This window comes from Harmonia axyridis, chromosome 5, assembly GCF_914767665.1.
Source record: "Harmonia axyridis chromosome 5, icHarAxyr1.1, whole genome shotgun sequence".
Lineage (NCBI taxonomy): Eukaryota > Metazoa > Arthropoda > Insecta > Coleoptera > Coccinellidae > Harmonia > Harmonia axyridis.
In genome coordinates, this window is record NC_059505.1 from 15182927 (window position 1) to 15210138 (window position 27212).

Consider the following 27212-nt stretch of genomic DNA (forward strand, 5'->3'; position numbering starts at 1 on the left):
TAATTTTTTATGCTAGTCTAGTGGAAAGACTCAAAGCCAATTCATCATCCATCCTTCAGACCGAATAATGAACAAGAAACTCATTTCTCAACTGAAGTACAGCTCGATTGTTTCTACTTTCGTACAATATTCCTGAAGATAGCGCTCACTTCAGGAGCACACTTAAAAAATAATGAAAGGACGCAACGATCATATATAACAGTGATGGAGAGATGGAATATTCCATATTCTTCTCTTTCCTTTTTCCTTACGTAATAACCCTTATAAGAATTGACCTAGATAGAATTTGAGATTGTAAGATACCAAAATATAAAACATCGCAGTATTCATATCGTAGTTGTTAATAAAATAGTACGAGCAAATTTGAAGTTTCCACATCAATCGACCTTCGTAATTTAAAATGCACACTGGCAAAATTAGGGCAACAGACAGAATCTCAACGAATTGTATCTTGATTCCTCCGGAACATGACTGTTCAGATGCAGTCTTGTTTTTTTGTTGTATACAGGAGAGAACAAAAAGAATGAAGAGTAAACTTTTATCAGCATATTTTATGTGTGTAAATCGTGATGTACGAGAATGTTCACGAACACCCAGATGTAGCTTCATCTTCTCTGAACATATTTTAATTTTGAAAGAAATTACAGCTCTTTAAATGGTTTCAGTAGACCATTCCTCGGTAGAAAATGAAATCATTAAAATAATCAACTTTTTTAGGGAATTTATGGACACTTTTGTTTCAGTGTATCAATTGACATTAACTTTAAGAGCTTTACTATTCAAAACATCATTTCTTTTTCAATTGCGGTACCATATAAGCTGCTGTAATTTCTTTGTAAATTGAGATATTGCAATTAATAAAAAGAGAAAATGTACAGAAAAGACATGGGCGCCCGCAGGGGGAGGCCAGGGGGGGCCATGGCCCCCCCTGAGATTTTGATTGCCTCATTTTTCAGCACAACACGCTCAATATTACTTTCTCAATCCAAAGGGCATGGAAAAAAAATAAAGTAATGGATTCTCAAAAATTTTTCGGTTTTCAATGACAATCATGGACGCCTTATCGTTTCTCAATAATATTCATTTTGCCCCCCCTGAGAAAAATTTCTGCGGGCGCCCATGAGAAAAGATGAGTCGACATCTGAGTGTCTGCAAATATTCTTTTCTGTAAAAGATTCATTTCATTCTTCTGAATGAAAGCTTACTTTTCATCCTTTTTGTTCACCCCTGAATATAATGAAAACCGAGAACGGCATCTGAACATCTGAAGAATAATCAAATTACAATGCAAAAAAATAATTGCAAAAATCGGCCGAAGAGTTCAAAAGAAAATGAACTACAAACTTCGTTGAGATTTTGTCAGTATGTACCTAGTCTAGCCATAAGTTCTGATACACAAGTTACGGTCAACGTAGAGAGGGGAGTTTTAGGTGCGCGACTTTGGTAACACTGTGAGGTTATTCAGTGGAGTCGATGAGAGCTTATAAGCGGTTCACCGGCCATCTCCTCACACCGAAATTAAAGAAAATCAGACGCGAAAGAGCGAAAGCGCTCTTAGCTCGGCACGACGGAAATTGGTACAAAAAAATCTTGTTCACGGACGAGAAAATATTTACCATCGAACAGAAATTTAATCGCCAAAATGACCGCGTGTATGCTACATCATCTCACGAAGCCAAGGATAAGGTCCCACGCATCTCACGAGGCCATCATCCAACCAGTGTGATGGTATGGTGGGGTGCATCGTATGAGGGCGTTACCGAGCCGCATTTTTGCGAACAAGGGGTCAAAACCAACGGAAAAGTTTATGTTGAGATGTTGGAAAATGTGGTCGAACCTCTCAAAGATACCCTATTCCACGGAGAACATTGGATCTTTCAACAAGATTCGGCGCCAGCCCACAAGTCGCGCTTAGCGCAAAATTGGTTGAGAGAAAATTTGCCAGAGTTCATTGAACATACCGATTGGCCCTCTGGTAGTCCCGACCTTAATCCGCTCGACTATCGACTGTGGACGGACCTTGAAGAGGATGCCTGTAGCAAGCCTCACACCAATTTGGAGGCTCTGAAGTTCAGCATTCGGCGAGCTGTAGCCAATTTCCCAATGGAAAGGGTGCGTGCTGCTATCGATGAGTGGCCGGAGCGGTTACGGAAGTGTGTGCGGGCAAGGGGGGGACATTTTGAATAATTTTGACGTAATCTGGAGTAGAATTTTGTGCTCTTTTCAATGGTTCCTGTAGATTTTTCGTAAAATAAATATTCGATGAGTTATGCACACTTTTACTTGTATCAGAACTTATGGCTAGACTAGGTATATTTTATTCTTATTTTGCCGGTATGTTTTTTTTCAGAATCCATATACTCGTACATCAATAATTTTCCCAATTCGCTATTTCAATTTTGCAACACTTCTGCAATCTAAGGACCTCTCCGGTCAGGTTTGAAAGGTATAAGTTTCCGAAACCTTCAAGTTCCAACCTGTTCAACTTGATGTATAGATTCTCAGTGGCACATATCGAACTCATTGATTTTCGATGCAATGTGCAGAACTCGCAAATGAGAGCAGTATTTAATCCTCATATTTATGGATTTTCCCATTTTTGGGCACTAGTTTTCTTCGTTCGGCGTGAAAATTAATAAGATGATTTTTAGGCAAAATGGCTTCCTCTCCTTATTCAATAAATCCTTGAAGATTTTGAAATAATTTCAGTTGTTGAAATTTCCAGTTCTATTCTCAGTCAGTGTTCATCCTATAAACAGTGTTTAGTCCTATAAACACGGAGAAGCAAAAACTTTGAATTAGGGGTGCAGGGTGTTTTTTTCTCATAGCACCTCCCCCCCACAAGATATTCAAATTTGGCCTAGAATATAGATATTCTAGTTCAAAGTTTAGAGACAGCATGATGACCACAAAGCAAAGACTTCCACGAAGCTCTCGATTACACAGAAACGCGTTATTACATCCAAGGCTCAACGAATAAAGCCAGAATTGATAGCAGAATGCAGATACACACAAATTTTCAAGCACATAAGTGAAAATGCTGATTAAATTCAACGAAAATCTGAAACCAACAGCATAAATATAAAAACAGGAGCGAGTCAGAGCGTAACCATCTGCCATTCCTACTTGAAGATGTATCAAAAAATTAAATTGGCAAACTAGAGGCATCAAAGTTGACAGCTCATTTCTAGTAACTATTAGATGTAGAACATCCATACATAAATTGGACTGTAAGCTACTGGGTTTTGTGTTTCGAAGGACCATAAGATATTCCATAATTTTTATTGTGTGTGAGTCTATATACAACTACATATTCATGAATTGGCGGAAATTGAATCATGCATTAAAATAACTTGGTCTGAATATGCACATACAGAATACCAAAATCATGGGTGGGGAAAACATTACCACAACGATCAGTTTGTTTTTCTTATAAGATGTCTCTCAATATATATACACTGATCAAAAATTGCTAGGGATCACTTATGAACTTCTCTTCATTTGTATTTTTTTCAAGTTATCTCGTGAATATCTGTACATTATATGTTCTCTAAGGAAAAAGTAAGATGTTTTGAGTTGATTATATCAAAGTCTTCTTCACTTCATCGGCTCTTGTTCACAAAATCGATTATTATCTATAGGCTGTTACAGGTGAAGTGAAAAGTAATGTGATATTTGTTATTAAATCTGTTTTTTTCTCTCGTTCAAACACATAAAGTGACAATAATCGAAAAAATGAGAACAATATCAGCTTATCAGTCATGTTATCGGAGAAGACGTTTGGCTCCTGTGCAACTGGACCAAATCATACGGTGGATACAGGAAGGTTTGTCCCAGCGAGAAGTGTCCCGGCGGTTGAATGTTTCGCAAAGTGTCGTGAGTCGGGCTTGGAATAGGTTCATCCAAAACGACTCAGTAGCTTATGTTCATGGGGGAGGTCGGCAGCGCAGTACAACAGCTGCCCAAGATCGTCTTTTGATCCTCAATGCTAGGAGAAATCCCACTTACCCGGCGTCGCGGCTCAATAGATCACTGAGAGTTGCAACAGGAGTTCTAATTTCGAACCAGACTGTAAGACGACGACTACATGTTCGTGGTTTGAGAGCACGTACGGGTACAACATCCCCGTTTGAATAGGGAACACCGGGTTCATCGACGGCAATGGGCTGAGGAGCACCGCAATTGGACACTTGAAGATTGGCCCGATGTTTATTTACGGATGAGTCTAGATTTCGTTTGGTCAACTCCGATGGACGTATTCTTGCTTGGAGGGAAAGAGGTTCGAAGGTATGCAGAACAGTTTATGGTACCCACAACAGCTTTTGGCGGAGGTTCTATATGTGTATGGGGAGGCATTTGTTTGAACCAACGCACAGAGTTGGTTGTTCTGCAGAACACCACCATGACCAGCCAGAGATATCACGATATGATTATTGAACCCATAATTGTTCCGTTTGCGGCTGCCGTGGGCGAGAATTTCATTTTAATTGACGATAATGCCCGTCCACACCGTAGTCGTCTGGTTAATGAAGCGCTAGAAACTCATGATATTGATAGGATGGACTGGCCAGCTCGCTCTCCAGACATGAATTGCATCGAACATGTCTGGTCTGAGATGTCTAGACAATTGTCAACCTTAGAACAACCGATCAATAACCTGGAGGACCTTTCTAACGCTTTACGGGATATTTGGACGAATTTGCCCCAAAATTTTATAAATCGTTTGATCGAAAGTATGCCTCGTAGGGTAGAATGCTTGAGACGAGCTCGTGGGGGACCAACTACGTACTAGCTTAACCGAAACTTCAGCCTTCTTGTGGTTTCATCATAAAATTTTTATGTTATTCAAACACAGAATTTTGAGTGTTCCTAAAAAAGTCTTTTTTTCTCTCCAACTTTCTATTTTTTCATTCTTTTCTCAAGTGAACCATATTATCAACTGAAAATACTCTGATATCTGACTAAATTTATAATCTTGGAGCGAATATTTCAGAAATAAATTTAGAACAAGTAAGTGATCCCTATCAATTGTTGAGCAGTGTATTTATGGTTCAATATCACCTTAGGAAAAAATATCAAACAGCAAAAGTCATCAAGTCAACTTTTGAAAAACTTGCACATATTCTTAGAAATACGGATATCCCAATAAATCTCAAACGTTAAGTTTTTAACGCCTGTTTCTTACCTCTTGCCATACTGAATATATCGGTAAGAGACAAAATCAAAAAGAGGAAATCAGAGAGAGAATCAAAATCAGGGATGTCATGGAAGAAATAGCTGTCAAAAAGTGGAGATGGGCTAGTCACATAGCCAGACGGGGCAGCAGCAGATGGACATTAAGAACATTACAATGAGGACCTCGTGAAACCAAGAGAAGTAGAGGCAGACCACAAAAATTGGGTGGACGATATCCAAGAGATAGCAGGTACAAACTGGCTGATTCAGGCCAAAGATAAACGAATATGAAATAGTATGAAGGAGGCTTTCATTTAGGAGAAAGAAGAAATTGTTTTCGGAAAAAATTTTGCGTTTAAAATCATTTCAGATAATTTTACTTATCCACACTTAAAACATTCATTATTTGATTGGGCAACCTTTTAGTCATGAAAACATGTTGATTTAAAAAATTGCTGTTTTGGTATGAAGTGCATGATATTGCGGATTTTAAAGAAGGGAGGACATTTCTCATTCGCAAATAATTCGAATGTCGTCACCCATTTGAAAGTTGATGAATATTCCGGCTCTACACTCGCCAGTGAATCGTGATTCAAATTCACATCGTGATTCTCACCATGAAATGTACCACCTACATTGGTGTTTCACATAACTATAGTTATCCAGTGATCCATTTTAAAAGATCCACTGAAATAACGCCTTGGGAAGAGCTTGCATCGAAAAATTTTTCAAAAATTTCTTACGTCTTCGAGAATTCAATGTGACCTTGGAAATTTAATCTCAAGGTCATTTCAAGGTCAAGTATATTTTAATAAAAATTAAATGACAGTTCTATTTCCACTTTCAATTATTCAATATAACAATTGTTTCGCAACACAGTAGCTTCTACAGATATTTTATATTTTCGAAATACTAGTTCAAAAATGTAAAATATCTGGAGAAGCTACTGTGTAGCGATACAATTTTTATTTACTGATTAAGAGTGGAAATAGAATAACTGTTATTTAATTTCTATTGAAATGAATTTCCATCAAGTGAAGACCGAATAAATCCAATATTGGAATTAAGTGGATTTCTTGAATAGGAATATTCTTTGCGGACTATTAACCTTCTCGAAAAACTAAAAATTTTGTTTTTTTTTTCGTTTTTTGCATGAAATGAAGTTCTCTGGAGATATGGAGTGTAACATGGTTAAGATGGTCACTTTAAAGTTATATCTCATAGAACCATTTGTTTTTGTATTTCGTAGGAATAGTTTCAAAAATAGTAGCTAATTTGTTTTATCATTTTTCCAAACCGTACTTACACATGAGTTGACACCGCGATGATAAAATCTTATACTATTTCAAATTGTTACTGTTGCATTTTAGATTGTGCTTAATTTTAGACAATTTTCTGTAACATCATTTTTTTTCTCATTTATTTCTCCTCATTATTTTTTCTCGTTAATTGATGCTTTTATCAACCGTCAGATGCGTTGGACAGAGAATAGAACTGTTCATTGCTAATAATGTATACATTTTTAAACGTTAATTCGGTGGTTCATTTGAGTATTTGATAATAATAATGATGATAATCGGTTTTTATTTGAAGTATTTAATTTTTTGGCTAAACGTTTTTGGCTCAACGTTTTTGGCTGAACAAATATGTTCAGTACCATCTTTAAAAATAAATTATTTCCATTATCGAAGAGAAGCGACATATAATTTTTGTTTGATTCTTTCGATAGAACATTAATTTTTGATTTATTATTCGTCACCTCTTCAAATATGCTCAGCAGGTTTTGTGTACAAGATTTGCATCATTACCATTCTGAGCAAAATACATACACGTATCTCCATAGCGTTTTATTTTATGGCAAAAACGACAAAGACGAAATGATTTTTCACGAAGAATGACATTCTGCGAAGAAAAATGTATATTTCCCATTCAAAAAAGTCTACTTGACCTTGAAATCAAACTACAAGGTCAAATCAAATGTATGCAATCAATGTCTTCCTGAAAACATAAAAATTTTCAATTTAAAAATTTTTTGATCCAGGCTCTGCCCAAGAAGTTATTTCAGTATATCCTTTGAAATGGATCAACCCGTTCACAAGGTGGTCTAGATTTTAGTTCAATAACTTTGGCGTCGAATAGAACAACTCTCTTCATATAAACATGTCCCAACAGGCTTCATTTTCGAGTTACAGAGTGATAAAGTTTGAAAAAAAAGTTTTTATTGTTTGAATGTCTGACGAATGTTCCTCATAAAATATTCTTTTAAATGCCATATGGAAGCGTAATAATATACTACGTCAATTTTTGTAACCTTATTTCTCACTAATGGGAAAATGTTAAAAATAAATCTTTGTAGATTATCGTGGATAGTATTCGCTTTGTACTCGATTATCTCGAAAATGGTACATTCTATGAAAAACATTCAAGAGTCATTTTTCAGTGAAACTCTGTTGATTTAAGAAATGAAATATTTTACTCGAAAAAAAGACAGTGGTGTAGAGTTCTGATAGGAAAAGATCGTCGCGCCCCTTTATCTATGCCACTGGATAATTTTGGCAGGAGACACTCACCTAATTGAAAATGTTACATTATCTAGACTTGAATATACCTAAAAATTATACAAAAAATTAATATAATAATACTAGAATAATAAGTAAAAAACTTATATTTTTCAAACTTCAACACCCAGCTTTTTAGGATATATATTTATATGAATTTTTTTCATGAGTTGTTCTATCCGACGCCAAAATTAATGAACCAAAATCTGGACCACCCTGTATTCTGTGCGATTGGCCAATGACAATGTCAGATAGCACTGCGTTGTTTTAACACAAACATAACGTCACTCGCGAGGCCGACCAAAATAGGAGAAGTTGGTACTACACCTTGTATTACTTAAAACATGATAAAACTTATATTCAGCGAAGCAAGAGCTTCTTCAAAGTCGGAAAATAAGAATGCTATCTAATTCGATTTTCGATTCGATATTTCTGTTCGTCTGTACGATCATTTTCACTAGGAAAATATGTATTACTCTGCATCATTAGTGATATTTAGGGTCGCCTAGAGTAGTTTTTACGTAGAATATTTTCAAAATTCGCTAGTAAAAACACTTGAACATTTAGGAAAAATTGCTACATTCCAATTTTGGTATACTAAAAGCATTCTTCAGATATTTAACTATTAACACTTATAGAACCTATATTCCAATGCCTAAATTTAATATACATATTTAAAAATATAGCGCAAATTTCTAGCCTGTTTCACTTCAAACAAAATTCCCAAAATAAACATTAATATAAGAATATCAATACATTTGGAAGCAAAAGCAAAGTATTCAAAATAATTTACATTTATCTGAAGATAATGTTCGTTTTAGTTTTTTTTTTACTATTCCTAGTAGAAGTCTAAACAGACTGAAATTTGTTCTATTATACATCAAAATGATTTCAATGTTGTTAAAAACATGCCCCTACCGTTTTTCATAAATTTTTCAATCTCAAAAATTCCTTCGCAAACTTCGAAATATGAACGACAAAAGTCAGCATGCAAGGAATGATGACACATCAATGAAAAATTCTTTTTTTCAATAAGAAATGGATGATCAGATGAATTCGATGACAATCAAACGGGCACTAGTATGAGCAAAAACTAATAAAACGATGAAGCTCAAACAAAATTAAATATAAAGAAAAATTTGGTCTTTCACAAATGCAAAAGTACATACGATTTATCCAATATGTTTTCAGTCTCCTTGAATCTGTAAAATACAGGAGAAATTTCAAAGAAGGAAGATCAATGAAATGTTGCACTCAAAAAAACTGGTTGTAACAATAGTGTTCAGCATTTGTGTATTTTTATGATGATATTTTACAATGAAAGCAGAAAGGTTGAACAAAAATAACGGGAATATTCTAATTTGGTTCATACATTCTTTAGTTTTTAGGTTCTAGGGTATTTTCTAGGAATTGTTCACCGTTGAAATGTATAACTTTCCGGTAGTTTGCATAGTTTTTTTAATTTTGTGTAGTCATAAAAAATTGAGACAATCTTTTTAATCGCAACATACGTCGATGTAAAAATATCCCAATTGTCGAAATTTATTTGGGACATGATTTCTCCTACATAAAAGAAGCTACTGCTCCTTCATTTTTGGACGATTCAACATTGAATCTTTACATCAAATTCCATTGTTTGTGTTCAAAGGCAACTGACTAAATGGTTGTTATGCTTAGGAATATGTGAAAGAGTTTGGATGATGGTGCAGTGGACTGATAATACAGAGAAAATTATACCTTACTATTTTTATTTCAATTCAAAAGATTTCCGCAGAATTTGAACAACACAAATTTTTAATAATAAATTAAAGTTTTAATCTCAATGTTACCCCAGTATTCAGTTCAATGAATATAATAATTAAATAATAACGATACAACATACGTCCATACGTATGTTTGTATGCTTTTTTCCTAATGAAAAATTTAAAACTTCATGGTTTCAAATTTTTCATTAGGAAAAAAGCATTAACAACATTTTCTCTCACCAAAAAGTTCAATGTAATCATTATTCAGTTTTTACATCTTGCGCCATCTACATTCAGTACACAGTAACCTCCCAATGGGTTGCAGATGGCGCTGAAATAGAATATACAGTTTTCATCGTATCCGCTTTAAGAGGTAGGTTTCTTTCTGTCAGCGCCATCTAACAATACCCTAGAAAATTTTATTATTGATTCTCATCCATCTTCAAAAGATGAATGAATCCAGGAATAGAATGTAATCATATTATTTACACTAGAAGAATGGATATTCTATCGAGATAAATATTAAAAAAATTCTTTTAGCATTTGTTTTGATTTCTTCGGAATGACCTTGTGCTAATTTTCACAGTTTATTTGAATTGAACAGTATTCAGTTTGATCATTGATTTTCATTTCGCTTCATGTATTTATCGCAAATTTTCGACATGTGTGAAACAGGTCGACTCATAACTTAATTTTTACATTATTTAATTCTTTAAGTCCAACTATACATAAGAGTCTCAAGTTTATATTCACAATTTCTTTTATTCACAACCACTAAATTTCTATATAATACCTACTTACAAATATCAATTTGACAGCGACTTATATGAAAGATATATGATTAAGGGGCTGTAGACAACTCTTGTTAGGAATGTGTTAAGGTATATGAGTGTTTTTAACAATTTTGATATTCCATATTGAATAAGGAATATTTTCTCCAGAATGCTTTTTGACCTATCTTTGTCGAGAAAGCATACTTTAGCCTTAAGCCTCGCAAAAAATGATAAAACAACCAGATGTACTGTCTGTTGGATGTGGTGTTCCTTAGTTCAATCTTAGCTAATAGTCGAACAGTTTGTACTTCATATCAATTAGAATATACAAAACATCTCAATAGGTAAAGCCAAATATTTCTTTCTTACTCTTCTGTGAAATGGGTATACAAAGCATCAATTTACAGTTGATATCTACATGTGTTGTGAATACGATCCTGGCAGTCTATTAGAAATAAAGGAGGGATAGGGTTTAATAAGACCGTTCGACCAATAACATTTGCCCTATACCAGAAACATGCGATTTACTCTGTTTATATTGCTACGTCTTGTATTTGAATAGACTTTAGACCTCAGCTAGAAAGTCCGTAATTATCTGATGCTGTTGAACAACCCGCCTTGAAAACGTTTCACATTTCATTGACCCAATATATTCTTAGTCTTACGTAGAACCTTCCACATCAAATTTTTCTTCTAATGAAGACTCTCAATGTTTTCAAGGATCCTTTAAATCCGAATTCAAGTTAGAATATTGAATAGTTCTTGTTGGTTGGACACTTGGGTAAAAAAAAGTTCAAAACTTATAAGATCTATGAAATGCAAAAGATAAGAAAGGCATCCCTCGCAGAAATAATTTCTCAGGCACATTTCTACAACAAAAGAACATTTGAGAAATGAGGATATGCTGAATGATGGATTCGCAACAAAATAATACTCAAATGCTCATATTGAAAGAATAAATTAAGATGATGGAACCATGAAGATGGAGATTAAAAGAACATCAGGTTTAGTTGAAATTCAAAACGCCAAAGATTCTATTTGATATCTTGCTCACAGGAATTTGAAAAATACTAGTATAAAGAGTAGAGAAGAAGTAAAAGCATTCTTTTAACTCATTTACAATGAAAGATGGGTGTTTGATTGCTTTACACTATTTAAATTATGCTTCACTTTTATGTACCCAATTTTGTGTCCAATAGTCTTATCAATTAAAATGTATCTTGTTTTTCTTCATATTATCGTTTTAGTGTATATGAAAGGCTCCTTATGTTTGCTGTCTTTTCCTTTTCTGATTTTGTCTCTAAGAAATCAGGCAAAGCTTTCAGTCATATTTCACTCCAGAACCCAGATATTTTATAGACAATATTATAGCTGATATTATAGTCAGGAATCAACCAAAATGGATGTGTTGATGTTGATGATCGAAAAGTCATGCACATAGTGTATCTTTCAAGGTAAACCGTTACAATATCAAAAACATTAATAAATAAAGATTTGATATAACAATGAAAATTTTCTATATTGCATCTGGTAATAACTAATTTTTATATTGCTTCGAAAAAGATATGTAGAGTAGTATAGGGTAAAAACATTTTTTTCTATGTTTCATCGCTCTAGTGTAAAATTGGATATTGTTGTTCAGTAACTGTTTATTCTTTGAAGGTACGATTGGACTAGAAAAAGAGAACATTTGATGTCAAGTTGGCAGAATCAATAAATAACCATGTCATTCAATTATCTATTTGAATGGTTATAATGGTAGTTTCAATATCTTGTCATCATACACAACACGATATTTCAAGATTATTTATTTATTTATTTATTTATTATCTCATATATAGGTTCTAAAAGAAGAAAAGAGGCATGTCATGAAATTTTAATTGTTTTAATAGACACAAGGCCGTACCCAGGAGGGCGGATCAGAAATTTCCTGGAAAGAAGTATTTAAAAGAACATATTCTTCTGAGTTCAATTGATCAAAATTTACTTAATATTCCGCTATTAGTAATAATTAAATTTATGGTGTTAATCTGGCCGTGAAGATGCATCACGAGAAACATCTTTGAAAACAGCAAGCATAGTGATAGTTTTCTCCTCACAACAGTTTGTTCAGGTTCGAAGAGATCTTTAAGTCTATAGTTGGAACTCAAGAAAATCCGGACATCTTCTATAGAATCGTCATTCTTGTCTATGCTGGCGAGTGAATTTGTAGTGTGCCTTCGTTTAATGGCTAAAATATTCTCAGCTATAATTTCCGTCTACAAACTGCTTCAGTCTCCCTTTCATGACCTAAAGTCTGCAGTTGAAAATATTGTTGTGCTCTTCAAAAATATTCGAAGAATGATCCACCTTGTTGTTTCAAAACAGCAGAAACTTCAGTGAGTGATGTTGTGAAGAAATGTATTTACCAAAACTCGTTCCTCGCCAACATCATTGAAATTACTACTTCAAACTTATTCTGGGATTACTTAAATATTTTATACCAACTTTTTTTTTTATGTTCTGGTTCCCATGAAAGGGGATATCCTGTAATGTTCAGAGAACATCGTGAGAACCAAGGGAAAGAAGGTAGGAATTGGTGTTCTTTTTGAATTTATGAACAATTGAGACAATACATGTTGAATCTTTAAAACTAAACTAAAAAAAATATTTCGGGAAAGGAAAAAGGAACAGGATATACCTTCTTGTGTTTCAAGCGAATGTAATAGAGAACATTTTCCTAACATATTCACACCATTGAAATTATTTTTTTTTTGCCAGTGGCCACTGAAACTGCTGAAAGGACATGCCTGAGAATCACGTATGGACAACACAGACCAAGTGGATCGGTTCTCATGTCCGTTCACAGATACCATACAATCTAAGCAAACGAAGTGATCAATGAATTTGGTAGAAAATAAATTGAAGAACGGATTTTACAGTTTAGATTTTGTGATTTTATTGTAGATACTGTTTTCTGAGGGTACAAATTGATGTTGGATTGAACTATTCGAGTCTACAATTTGTATCTCGATTTGTATTGACTGGGTATGTGTTTATTTCCTCCTTTCACAATGAACCAATTCACAAGATGAATTATTTCCGTGCTTGAAAATAAAAGGTGATAAGATTTTTTGAATAAAAATCGAGAAATGGTAAAATGTTAATACAAAAACATCCTGATGTCTTTAAACTCGTCTTATTATTCAGCGAACATTCCGGAGTCAAACTATAGTTATGATGTCTAATATCATCTTATTATTAAGAGAAAATTCCAGAGTTATACAGGGTGTCCCGGGAAGAATGCGACAAACGAATACCATAAATTAAGGTCACCATGGAGGACCCGTATCAAGAGGTTTCAATCGCCTGAGTGCCTTCGATTGGGATATACAGGGTGATGTTCATCTTATGAGTGAAATTTTACAGTTCGATAACTCTTCAACTAATTGACCGAATAATTTCAAATTTTTTAAGTTTTATCACCCTTTCCTATCGCCTTCCTTCAATATTTCTGAACATTCCCTCATGAGTGAAATATTTTTAGTTCAAAAACTCTTCAATAAATCCACTGAATAATTTCAATTTTTCAAATTTTGTCGCCCTTTACCATCGCCTTCCTTCAATATTTCTGAAATCGAATAAATCAGATCCGGACTAACAAAATTTTAGACTTTTTATATTTGATCACTCTGTACGTTAATATCATATTTTTTTCCGTTTTCGTAACCACCACGAATTAATTCATAATCAACATTCTGAAACTCAGCTTGCCACCGTCATACAGGGTGACCAATAAACATTCCCTCATGAAATGAGTACAACCGATTCAACCGAATAAGATAGCGAAATCTGTGAAACAACTATATCATATCAACGTGGTCAAAAATGTATTAAAATGGAGGAATATCATTTTGAACAATATCTGCTGAACTGAAAATATTTTTTTTTCGATTCATTGTTTTCAAGATCAAATATTTCCAATTTATTTTCTCTTTTTGTTCTATTCTTTATCCAGTTTGTTGATTAAAAGTTTTCTTAAATAATTTGAGGAAAATTGAGGAGAGACATTCGTGAAGGGTAAAAAAACTTCAATTTTCGAAATAATTCTACCGATAAATTCAAGATATCTTGAACTATGAAATTTCTTTCATGAAGAAATGTTTATTGATCACCCTGAATGATGGCGCCAAGCAGAGATTTGAAATTTTTATTACGAATTAATTCATTGTGGTTAAGAAAACGAAAAAAAATCATAATATCAACATACAGGGTGATTCAATATTCAAGAAAATAAAAAAGGTCTTAAATTTTCCTAGTCCGGATCGGATTATTCGATTTCAGAAATATTGAAAAAAGGATAGTAAAGGGCGACAAAACTTCAAAAATTGAAATTATTCGGTGGATTTTTTGAAGAGTTATTGAACTGAAAATATTTCACTCATAAGGAAATGTTTATTGATCACCCTGTATGACCGTGCCAAGCAGTGATTTAGAATTTTTATAATGAATTGATTCTTTGTGGTTCCAAAAACGGAAAAAAATCATAATGTTCACGTACAGGGTGATCCAATATTCACGAAAATAGGAAAAGTCTGAAATTTTCCTAGTCCAGCACTGATTTACTCGAATTCAGAAATATTGAAGGAATTTTCACTAATAAGATGAACATCACCCTGTATATCCCAATCGAAGGCACTCAGGCGATTGAAACCTCTTGATACGGGTCCTCCATGATAACTTTAATGCATGGTATTCGTTTGTCGCATTCTTCCCGGGACACCCTGTATAATTGATCTTTGGCTCCTAAACACTTATTAGTTAAGATTCGTCATTTGACACTTGAATTGAACATTTTTTGGGTCCCCTGCTCTCTAGGATAGTATTCCATACATACCTCACTGCTTCGAATTTTTTTCTGGGTACGGTCTTGCGTAGATCTATTGATATATTACGTTGACACCTCTAAGAGTTCTCAATGAATATGACAAATTCTCAATTAAGATATCGATTGAGAGTCGGAAAAATCACTATAGCGATTTGTTTGTATTGCATCGAAGTACGCGATGATGAAAGACTCGTAATAGTCCGGGAGCCAGTAACAGATATACATGACCAAGTTCCTCTCCAACGGTAATTAGTAGAATGCATCAGGTAATAGTAATAAAAAGCCTCGTGAACGTCAGCTACAACTCTGCTGGGGGGAAGAGCGGCGGCAGCCCCCCAAACACGAAAAAAAAAAATACATTCAGTCATTTCCTCCCAACTGAAAATTTGTCAAATTGTAGCTAACCCAATATCTAGACGAAAAAATACAATCAGCTGGCTATAGCATAGTGTATTATACGTCAGCTGGTGCCTCAAACATGAAAAAAATATATATATTTTCCTACAACTGCTATGAAAAGTAGCGTATTCTGCATAGTTTACTCAATTACAAAACTATGTATTGCGCATACTGTGGGAATAGTTATTTATAATACAAGTGCAGAAGGCATTGATATTCTTCCACGAGTTCAAAATTCAAAAACGAGCCACGAAGTGGCGAGTTTTGGAATGAACGAGTGGTAGAATGAGCCTTCTGTACGAGTATTATACATTATTTTCTCTAATTCATTGCATTTTCATTGAAATTAATGAAATATTTCCATAAATATCATTTAGTGATTTTTGCATTGAAAAATGTTGGTTGGCAGAACTGATTTCTTTAAGGCAAATTGATGAATTGACAGATAAAGCCGTGGCGGAAAGTCCAGAGAACCAACATAGAATAATAAAATATAACCATGAAAACTGTGCGTTTCTGATATATTCTCGCACGATTTTGTTCTACAAGATGTGGAAGAATGAACGGAATAACCACAGAATTAGAGAATAGTTATTTATAATACAAGTGCAGAAGGCATTGATATTCTTCCACGAGTTCAAAATTCAAAAACGAGCCACGAAGTGGCGAGTTTTGGAATGAACGAGTGGTAGAATGAGCCTTCTGTACAAGTATTATACATTATTTTCTCTAATTCATTGCATTTTCATTGAAATTAATGAAATATTTCCATAAATATATTTTAGTGATTTTTGCATTGAAAAATATTGGTTGGCAGAACTGATTTCTTTAAGGCAAATTGATGAATTGACAGATAAAGCCATGGCGGAAAGTTCGGAGTACCAACATAGAATAATAAAATATAACCATGAAAACTGTGCGTTTCTGATATATTCTCGCACGATTTTGTTCTACAAGATGTGGAAGAATGAACGGAATAACCACAGAATTAGAGAAATATTATTCCCCACGGCACTTTGCCCACACCTTCCTTGGTAGACCAATGAAATTGGGTTTTTGAGTCGTTTCTATGGAAACGCAATAAATTAGCACATACTGTCAACGAAGGTCATTTTGATTTGAATCAAATCCATTACTTGAATTATTGAAATTTGTTCAGTTGTAGGAAAAGTATAGTGTGCAACATGTGGAGAAAGTCCTTTTCTCGCTCGTGTGTTTGCGGCACTCGCCTTTCAGGCTCTTGCCACAAACTTCCACACTCGCGAGAAAAGTTGGACTTTCCCCACTTTTTGCACAATATACTATTTCAATGACAGCTCTGACAGCGACTCTGATAATGAATCAGAGAGTGCCACCCTCGCGAGAAAAGGACTTTCTCCACATGTTGCATGTTGCATGTTAATATTTAGTTACTTCCACTGTCTGATTCAGTATCAGAGTCGATGTCAGAGCTGTCATTGAAAATATTTTTTTTTATGTTTGAGGTACCAGCTGACGGATAATACACTATGCCATAGCCAGCTGATTGTATTTTTTCGTCTAGATATTGGGTTAGCTACAATTTGACAAATTTTCAGTTGGGAGGAAATGACTGAATTAATTTTTTTCTTCTTCGTGTTTGGGGGTCTGCCGCCGCTCTCCCCCCCAGCCGAGTCGAACTGACGTTCACGAGGCTTTTTATTACTATCATCTGATGCATCTCACCAAATATCTCTCGAGAGGAAATAATCAACCAAATTTGCAACTGGCTCCCGAACTATAAAGTTTTCGTTCGTTATGAATTGATCCAAAAAGATTTCATCAAACCTTGGCATAACCTACCTTTCGCTAGCTATGGACGAGTTCCTGGACATGGACTTTGGAGACATCTCGAAGTCACTGTCCGATCGGTAGAGGAAGCTTTCCCTGCGTTGCGGAAGATTCTGCAGAATGAGGCCGGCCGAGGGGGAGGCCACCCCGTCCAGAGGTGAGCGGCCTGGGCTGGCTCCATTTTCGACGTCAAAACTGAAAGGGAAAATTATTATTGAATATCTTGTTCAATGGAACGTGGACTACTATTAATCATTAAAAGATAATTAGGTAAATATGTTCAAAAGCCAGTGGAGTTGGTTCAGGTTGAGCTTCAGTGGTATCTACTTTCCAGAAAGTTTTATTTAAATTGCAGATAATTCTTTTGTGGTAGGTCCAAATGTAATTTAAAAAAAAATACAAACATAAAACAATTATTTTTGCCAAACCCATATAATAATATCACATAGATTTATAAGAACTCTTAACGATTATAAAGGTAAAACGATTATACTTTGAAGTTATCATTTATTTATTATTTAGGCACCATGTAGTTGGCATCAAAATAAATTTGATTTGACTTGATTTGAATTATCCTAGTTGCCGTCAACCCGAAGATAAAATTGAATTCTCGAAAACTTTTATTTTGATTGCGATTTGATGATTTGTCTATACATTTCACAGAAGAGTAAGAAAGAAGATCTACGACTTTACTTGTTAAGATAGCTTTGTCTGTAGAAATTGCTAAGGTAGCGTCCTTTTTGGTCAGCCTAAGCTTATGGTGTCCTACAGTACAGTTTTAAATGATTTATATTTCTTTTGGTTAGTTTTAATAGTTTGTACGTCGGAATTGTATTTCTGGACAGAAATTATATGTCGAAAAGATATATCAGATGGCATAACATTCTCATAATGTTGATATTCTTTTTTTTATTGATATTGAAGGAATAATACAGAGTTAAATCTATTTAGAGGGCCACTACAGGGTTATCGAAAATCGTTAGAAAGGCAGGGTGGCATAAATTACAAAAAATTGCGTTATTTAGAGATGAGTGTGTTGGTGTGAACAGATTAGAAATATCTTCATTGGTCCCCGAGATATCTCGAAAAAATTGAAAATGATGATTTTCTTTTGTTTCTGTATAACTCATTCGTTTATGGCGATAATTTGGTTTATAGCCATTAACTGAAGCTTTTGCATTCTATTTTACTATTTTGATGCAACTTTATATTTAGGTCATGTCATTTCAGTATTTATTTAGAAAAATAGTATATCGTCAGGAATGAAATATATTAGTTTGTGAAGACAAATATTTGTTAATGAAAGTCACTTTTGTAATTATTGAGAGATTTGTATCGAGCAACAACATATCACATGAAAATTTATGCCTAACATTAGAAATTTTTTTCAGAAGTGGTTGTAACTAGATTCCTCCATCTCATAAATTGATTCACTTCAAAAACAAAATGTGTAGAAAAGTGAAAGAAAAGATACTTTCTGTAATTTTTCAGAGATATTAATCTAAGAACGACATATCACACGAATATTTTACTACGTCATCATATTTTATGGATCAGGGAATATAAAACAACTTTTTATTCCACAGAAAAAAGGAATAAGAATACTCAATAATATGATATATGATGACTCGTGCAGAGGTATTATGAAGAAATTTGGGATTTTAACTATATGCACTCTACATTCAAGAATATGTTCTTTTCATCCGGAATAACAAAATCCTATTTGAGAGGCATGATGATTGAAAAACTTAGTATAAGACAAGATTTTATCTATAACCCATGTTTTTTTAGTTTTTGTTCGATATCCTAGTGAGAGAAGAGTCTGACGGGTATGGTCACTGCAAACACTATCAAAGAAAACTGAATTTGGGACAAGAAAAAGTTCTCTACTACAATTGGTTCCCAAAATACCGTTCTTCGAAAGTAAGCCATTTTTCAAGAACGGTCATTCTGTTTGTATAATTACTATTTCCCCAAATTAACATCCTACTTCATGCTAATTACAAATGAAGTTGTAGTCGGTTTAACTATTTGTCTAAAAGATTTTCCTATAAAAGGTTTCATTTTAAATGGCCATTAGCAAAACTCGAATGATACACGCTTCAAAAACGCAATGAACTTCATAGATCGAAAAACTAAATCACTTTTGGGTGATGCAGTTCTTTGGCTGCAATATTGGAACTGGTGGAAAATTTTGAGCTGTTGAGACAAGGAAGTGATGGGGAGAATCAAGACCATTTGCGTCGCTCAAGAACAACTGAGAATATTGGTGCTGTAGTCCGTAGTATGACGAAAACCCATGTGAGACTGGTGCAAGTGTTCTGTTACTGTGAATGGATTGCGCTTCCGAGTTATGATTGATGATTTCGTATTGGCGAAATTGTAATATATTGATGTGGACGACGTTTATTTTCAACAAGAAGGCGCTAGGTGCTACACAAGCAACGAAACAATCGCAATTTTGCAAGAAGTCGTGGAGGTAATCACAATTGAGTTTATTCGGGAAATGAAATTCTATTTGGCAACCGAGAAAAAAAATCTCGAACGCTGCACAATTTCAGCCATTTCTGATTTTTTTTTTCAGAATTCTTCATCTATTCTGAATTGAGAACTAAAAAATACTCTGATATGACTGAAAATCGTTACTTCAAATGTTAGGTACACAAAACTAAAAAGACTCAATAGAATATTGCTCAGGAATGACGTTGCACATCCTGTATCTCGCTTATGGCAAAAATGATTATGTTATCTACACGATTATATATGCTTGTTCAGTTTGAAATAGAACACCCTGTATGGTTGAAAGAGAGGAAGTTGAACTTGGATAGACAAAAAGAAAATTTATTGCTTCCTCTCTGACTGAAAACGGTCAACCCAACTTCAGCGCCATAATTACTAATTCTTTCCATTGTGAGACAACAAGTCATTGTAATTGTTGAGTTATTAGGCGAGAGGAATTTCATCAAATATTTAAGAGCCTACATTTATCAATTATAAAGGTGGAATGAACGAGTTTCTTACATAATAGATCAATTGAAACAGACGTTTTCAATGTTTTATAACTGGGACGCATTTTTTCGTTTCGAATGGTTTATAATGTACAATGTACTGGGTTTTTCAACATAATTTTACCCCCCTTTTAACTTTGTTACTAGAAGAAGTACAAAAAAAAATGTTTTCTACAAAAGTTTCACGAAATTGACTAGTGTTTTTTAAAATGATTTCACAAAACGAAATATATACAGAGTGGGCAACATATTGATAGCAACTTCATTTTTTCAAATGGAACACCCTGTATATTTTTCCATATTTGACTAGCTCTTTTTCGCCAGATTTCTAATATATAACATATGTTTGGTATCTCTCTCATTTTGAGTACCACAGAATTTCAAATTTCAAGCACCACCTGGCAAAAGTAATCATTTTCAAGTGGAAGGCTGCGATAACTCAAAATGCCCTTTTTTGAGCTATCTCGTTGGCAACGATATGACATACGTTTTTCACTATAAATTGGAAATGGATCATTTGGATGCAACTCCATATTATATTCTCTCCTTTTAGCTTTCTTATTTTTATTGTTCTCCACATAAAGCGAAAACATTTCAAATTTTTCCGCTTCTGTGTAGTGCATATTCGATGAATAGTTTTATTCAATTACAAACGTATGTTATATACCGTAGCCAACGAGATAACTCAAAAAAGGGCATTCTGAATATCGCAGCCTTTCAATTGAAAACAATTACTTAGCTTGCCAGGTGGTTCTTAGAATTTGAAACTCTGTGGAACTCAGAATAAGAGAGATATGCCAAACATATGTTGTATATTCGAAATCAGGGGAAAAAGAGCTAGTCAAATATGGAAAAATATACAGGGTGTTTCATTTGAAAAAATGAAGTTGCTATCAATAAATTGCCCACCCTGTATATATTTCGTTTTGTGAAATCATTTTAAAAAACACTAGTCGATTTCGTGAAACTTTTGTAGAAAATATTTTTTTGTACCTCTTCTAGTAACAAAGTCAAAGGGGGGGTCAAATTATGGTGAAAAACCCGGTACATGATGCCCTAGTTGAGTAGTGCATTCAAGAATCGATACAAAACCTTAGAAATTGTACATAAAAACAAACAAACAACTTTGATAATGAATCCTTTCATGAGTATGCTTGTGTTACTCAGGGTTAGGGTTATGTAGAAAAACACGAAATGTTTTTATTAGGTATATATTTCTTGAAAATCGACTGCTGTCGAAAGTTAAGTTGAAAGTTCAAATATGTGGAATGATACATTTTTCATTAGATAATTTCTAATTAACTCAACGTTGCGATGGTGGGTTAATTAAAAATTATCTAATGGGTACTTCTGCCGGACGCATCATCAGAAGTATACTTGACTCATATGTAAATATTGACACAATCAAACGAATGCAACTCTTTTCTGATATACGTTTTTATCATCTGTAAAAAATGTAAATATAGGATATGCCGACCATCATGGATTATTCAAAAAAATTTGAATAAATCTGTTACATTCAGTGAAATTGGTTCATTTGAATATTTGATATTAATTATCAATTAAGAGCAAGGAACTAAGACATTGAACAATCAGGGACCTGTATTACATTTGTGACATCATTTATGGAAAAACCCAAGATTCAAAGATTTAGACAGATTTGTCTCGTAACTTTCAACCAATCAGCGTCAACCATTCTTGACGTCACTCGGTTTACACATTCAAATAAATATCATTTTATTGTAATGAAATCGTGGGTTTTCACGGATTTTCTTATTAGTTTGATCGCGTATATCGTTCGTAGTCTATCCTAATAGCATAGGATCCCGATATAAAACGACCTTCACCGAGATGCTTATTTGATAAAACGTATTTTATTTTTAATTTAACATGTCAATAAATATATCACATATGGGTTGCCTAACAAATTCTAGTCCAGAGTAGGTTTAATAAATATTAAAAAAAAATTTTTTTTTAAACATTTCACCGGTTTGATTATTAGATAAATTCTATACCAATCGAAAGTATGAAGCCCATAGAATGTGCAAACGTTAGGTTGCCTATTTTTTTCCGGTCACAACTCTCGGGTAGCCAGGTATAAACAGGTATAGTTATTTATAATACAAGTGCAGAAGGCATTGATATTCTTCCACGAGTTCAAAATTCAAAAACGAGCCACGAAGTGGCGAGTTTTTGAATGAACGAGTGGTAGAATGAGCCTTCTGTACGAGTATTATACATTATTTTCTCTAATTCATTGCATTTTTATTGAAATTAATGAAATAGTTCCATAAGTATCATTTAGTGATTTTTACATTGAAAAATGTTGGTTGGCAGAACTGATTTCTTTAAGGCAAATTGATGAATTGACAGATAAAGCCGTGGCGGAAAGTTCGGAGTACCAACATAGAATAATAAAATATAACCATGAAAACTGTGCGTTTCTGATATATTCTCGCACGATTTTGTTCTACAAGATGTGGAAGAATGAACGGAATAACCACAGAATTAGAGAAAATCTATACTAACATTTTGCAACGGTCTGATTATTGAATCAAAATCAATAAAATTAAAGATTATTTTATTATGAACACGGTGGTATAGGGTTGCCTGCGAAAAATCAGTCCCGAATCCCGGTTGTCGAATTTTAAAAAGTTAAGTATTGCTGCGAGTGAATGTGTGCGACTGAGAGGTCCCAATCAACCATCTTCTGCGATAAAAGGGGACACAGCATAGCAGCTGTTTGAAGTCCGTCCAGTGAAAGAAAGAGAGTGCGCATGCTATTTGTTCTTGGAAATGAAAAGGATAGCGATAGACTCGTATATGCGTGCATCATTTTGGAGAAGAATGACAATTTCAAGCCTCATGCAAGATAAAGCTAAACCAGAATCATAGTAAATCGAAGAAGCATTCTTCTTCGTCATGTGCCCTGTCAGTTAGGTCCGACGTTGGCGATCACCATTGAAAATGCTTCTCGATCCTGTGCCATACGCAAAAATTGACTTGCATTACTTATTCCGGTCCTTTCTTGGATATTTCTTCGCATTTTAGTCTGATTCTGCTATGTAATACTCTGAGGAGAATTTTGAGAGTGTGACTCATGAGGGTTACCAATCTGTAATCGGAACATTTTCTTGCCTTGAGGCTTTTCGGGAGGCATATCGAAAAAATTGAGATTTTAGTTCTTGACATACTATATTTCCGTTGCTTATAGAACTGCATGGATTGTTTTTACTGACTTGAATATTATTCAAACTTGTATGAAAAAAAATTCAATTAGTTCAATTAAGTTGCATACATCAGAAGAAACCTCCCTATTTCAACAATATTGTGTAGCATTTGCCAGCAGGACTGTGTCATTCTAAAATTTGTACTTTCAACTGGCCTGTTGATGGCTTTCTGAATTGATTGCCAATAAATTCATAATGGACAATGTGTGTTTTACTCTATTCTGAAAAGAAAACAATTTGTCCATGATAGCTTTTCCATCAGGGAAGTATTCCAAAATCATCATGTGAAATATTACTCGTATTGATACAGAAGCACACACAACGTAGTTTTCTGAGTTGTTTTGACAAATCATAAGAAGATACTGAATCCGGAGAATAGAAATTACATGAAAAAAATTTAATTTTTTTTGGCTTCTCATGAATGGTAATATTTGGCGTTCTTCAAAAAAAAACAAGAATATAAAAAAGTTGGAAATGGGCAATTAGTTAGAGTGCATGATATACAAGCATAGTTTGTGTAATTAACTCCAGGTATTTTTATGAACTGTATTGTGTACATAGTGTTCTATTACTTGAATGAAGATTGATTGATTGGTATCATAGCAATATGAGTTTTCAATTTCCTGATTGTATGTTTGTGCAAATTGTTGATATATGATTTATTCAGTTTGATTACTTTCCGAAATAATGTTTTTTGTGGTCGAACCGTGGAGCTGTATAGCATTCAATTTTTGTACAGAACTTGAACTCCAATAGCAGAAGAATGTTTCTATTTATTCGATGTTTGGATTCTACAAATCGTAAAAACGTAAACTGGGAAAAAAAGTTTTATTGGTAAACCAAAATCGCATAAAAATATACTTGTGATGAAAACAGAATCGAAAAATATCGAACGATTCCTTCATTAAAGCCATCCAAAAATATCCTTCTGTTCAATAACATCAAATGTTTCGACAGCCCAATTTAATAATTTTGGATTCCAAAGCTTCATAGGATACACATAACTGACAATACTCAATAAAAAATTGCTCAGAAATGACGTATCGCGTATCTCGTTTATGCTTCGAAAACGAAGTATATGTCTTAAGGATAAAATGATTATGTCAGTGTCATCTACTCGATTATATATGTTTGTCCTGTTTATGATGGAACACCCCGTATAATTTTGAGTCATCATCTCGCTCAGCGATTTCTTATCACTCATATTCCCAATTCGATTTTAAGGAAAACGTTGGTTTATCATATCTCATAAGAAAATTGTCCAATCTCTTCATTCTACCACATCGGACCTACATATGTACCGACAGTAAGAGGCAAAGGGATATTTTACTGTATTCAGTTGCATATGTACATATATTCCAATATGAATTGTATTCTGTTTCAAAATAGCTGTAATGAATATCCGTGAAATACTCAAAACTTGCACATTAGATAGGTACTACGAAACTTCGAATTCAATTTTCCTATTTTACTAGATAGAGGTATTTATTGGTTTCATTTGGAATACGTACAATATCATATTTTTGTTTTTCAGGTGCATTCGGATGCTCAACGTCCAATTTTTGAGCCAGATTTTTTCACACAGGATGTCGCCGGGGTTGCCTTATATCTGGTCCAAACAATATTTGTGAAAATATTGTCTATGCAGGGACTATGTGTGAATTTTATGAAATCAACAACTCTCAAATTTCTAATTATTAAAATAAATAATTCGTTCAATTGATCTATAAACAAATTCAAATCATTTTGTATGGGTTTGTTAAAACACAAATAATAATTTTTTTGGAGATCTTTCATATGCAGTACACATTTCAATATGATTTTTCCCTGAATTTTCATTTATGGCAGACAATGCCAGTCCTCTAAAGTTTTGAAAAACATTGTGCACATCAACTGATTTCCATTCATCCAATGTTCTTCTATATGAACGCAATTTCATTGTTTTCTGTATGCAATATGTAGTCAAACACGTCCAATTTAATTATCGACGATTGCATGTTTACATTCAAGATTTGATAACTATTGACATTGTCTCTCATTTTTCGATAAACTTTCCTGCACGTTATTTTTATTTTGATTTCGAAATCGCCTCACTGTCACTAGTTCATTTCGTTTTGGCAATCTTTCAATTGATATGTCCTCATCAGATAATAGAGCAGTGAGTAGAGTAGATTTTTCACTCTTCTACTGTTTAACCAATACTCAATCCAACTCTTGTTATATTAGATTCTCTCGTTTTAAACGAATTTTCTTTATTCCTTAAATTTTTTTTTTAATTTCGGAATAATCCTTAATTTTATTCTTGATTTCATTCATTTGTCTTGTAGATTCTGTTACAGCGTCGTGGTAGTTTTCTATCACACTATGATTCATGTTTGATTATTCAATATTGGTTTTACCTGATGAGTTTAATCGTTTTCACACTTCAGTTACTTTGTGATGTCATCTGACATATAATGTCAATTTACATTTATTCCAGTCCACAGATGGCACTGTTTGTTTGGATTGACTTGTATTTTCTAACAGGAATATATTTATCCATAATCTTTGTTTCATCCTATGCACTATTGATCAACGCTTCTTTCTCGCATATTATCATGTTCAAATATTTAATTATCATAATTAAGTCAGTTCTTTATCCAACTGTGAAGTCATTAATATTGTTGTTATGGTAATATTTTGAATGATTTTTGTTCTTTTGATCTTCCACTACGTAACTCAGTGAAATCAGATAAACGAGCTCTTAAATTATGTATCTCAACATCTTCTCTTTGAAAATACATTGCTTTCAGATAAGGTCATCCCAGCGAATGATCATTTCACCACTCCTCACATACCAAGTGAATTTTTCAAGTTGAATTAGTCGAAAATCTCTGAAAAGACATCTAGTAGACCTACAATAATATTGTACAATATTGGGAATTGTACAATAATATTGCATGTGTGTAGATGATATTGAAAGATTGCGCAATATATTGTACAAAATCAAAAGAGTTAGATATTTATTGTGCAATGTGAAAATTTTTTGCATCGTCTATGGATGATATTGTGCAATGTGTTGTCTCGATTTCAAACAAGAGTTTCCTGAAGATGGTTTCTGGAAATGCAATTTTTGCTAGACTTGATAGAAGTTTATCATTCACTCTCGGCTTTGAGGGACATAAAGTGTAAGGACTATACAAATCGGGGGAAAAGAATGAATAGTACTTCCGACGATTTCGAGTTTTCTTTTCCTCTTTTTGCAGTCTTTTACTAACGGCGATCAAAACAAAACACAGTTCGGTCTCACTTAACATGTTCGCCAAAAAGAATTCACAAACAGACTGGCAAAATATTGAACATCTGCACAATATTTTGCACAACCTTCAATAGCATCTACACACGTTCAATATTATTGCACCCAATATTGTTCGTCTATGAGCCACCTCAATATTTCTCTACAATCTATTTGCGCAATATTATTGTACGTCTATGGGCCGTATTACGGAAAAATGTTCCGAATAAAAGGTTGATGGTTTTGAGAGGGAAGTCCACTTGTGCTAAAACCTTGTTTATATCATGTTCTTGTGCAGGAACGGAAAAAAACTTTGAAAATTCAAATGGGTGTCCCTGTTTTTTATAGTAGATTCGTATTCTACGTTGATATGA

General features: G+C 33.9%; 1 protein-coding gene across 14 annotated transcripts in view; it reads right to left on the bottom strand.

Annotated features, from left to right (window-relative positions):
* The window catches only part of LOC123680582 (cAMP-specific 3',5'-cyclic phosphodiesterase), a 447060-nt gene that overhangs the window by 178843 nt on the left and 241005 nt on the right, over positions 1 to 27212 (bottom strand). For 10 of the 14 annotated variants that reach the window (XM_045618553.1, XM_045618554.1, XM_045618559.1 and 7 more), the window contains 2 exons: positions 17339 to 17521; positions 8903 to 8935 (listed from right to left, as the gene is read on the bottom strand). In XM_045618553.1, the coding sequence (XP_045474509.1) occupies positions 8903 to 8935; positions 17339 to 17521 (216 nt within the window). The remainder of the gene's footprint in view (positions 1 to 8902; positions 8936 to 17338; positions 17522 to 27212) is intronic. The other 4 variants (XM_045618556.1, XM_045618546.1, XM_045618552.1 and 1 more) reach the window with 1 other exon arrangement.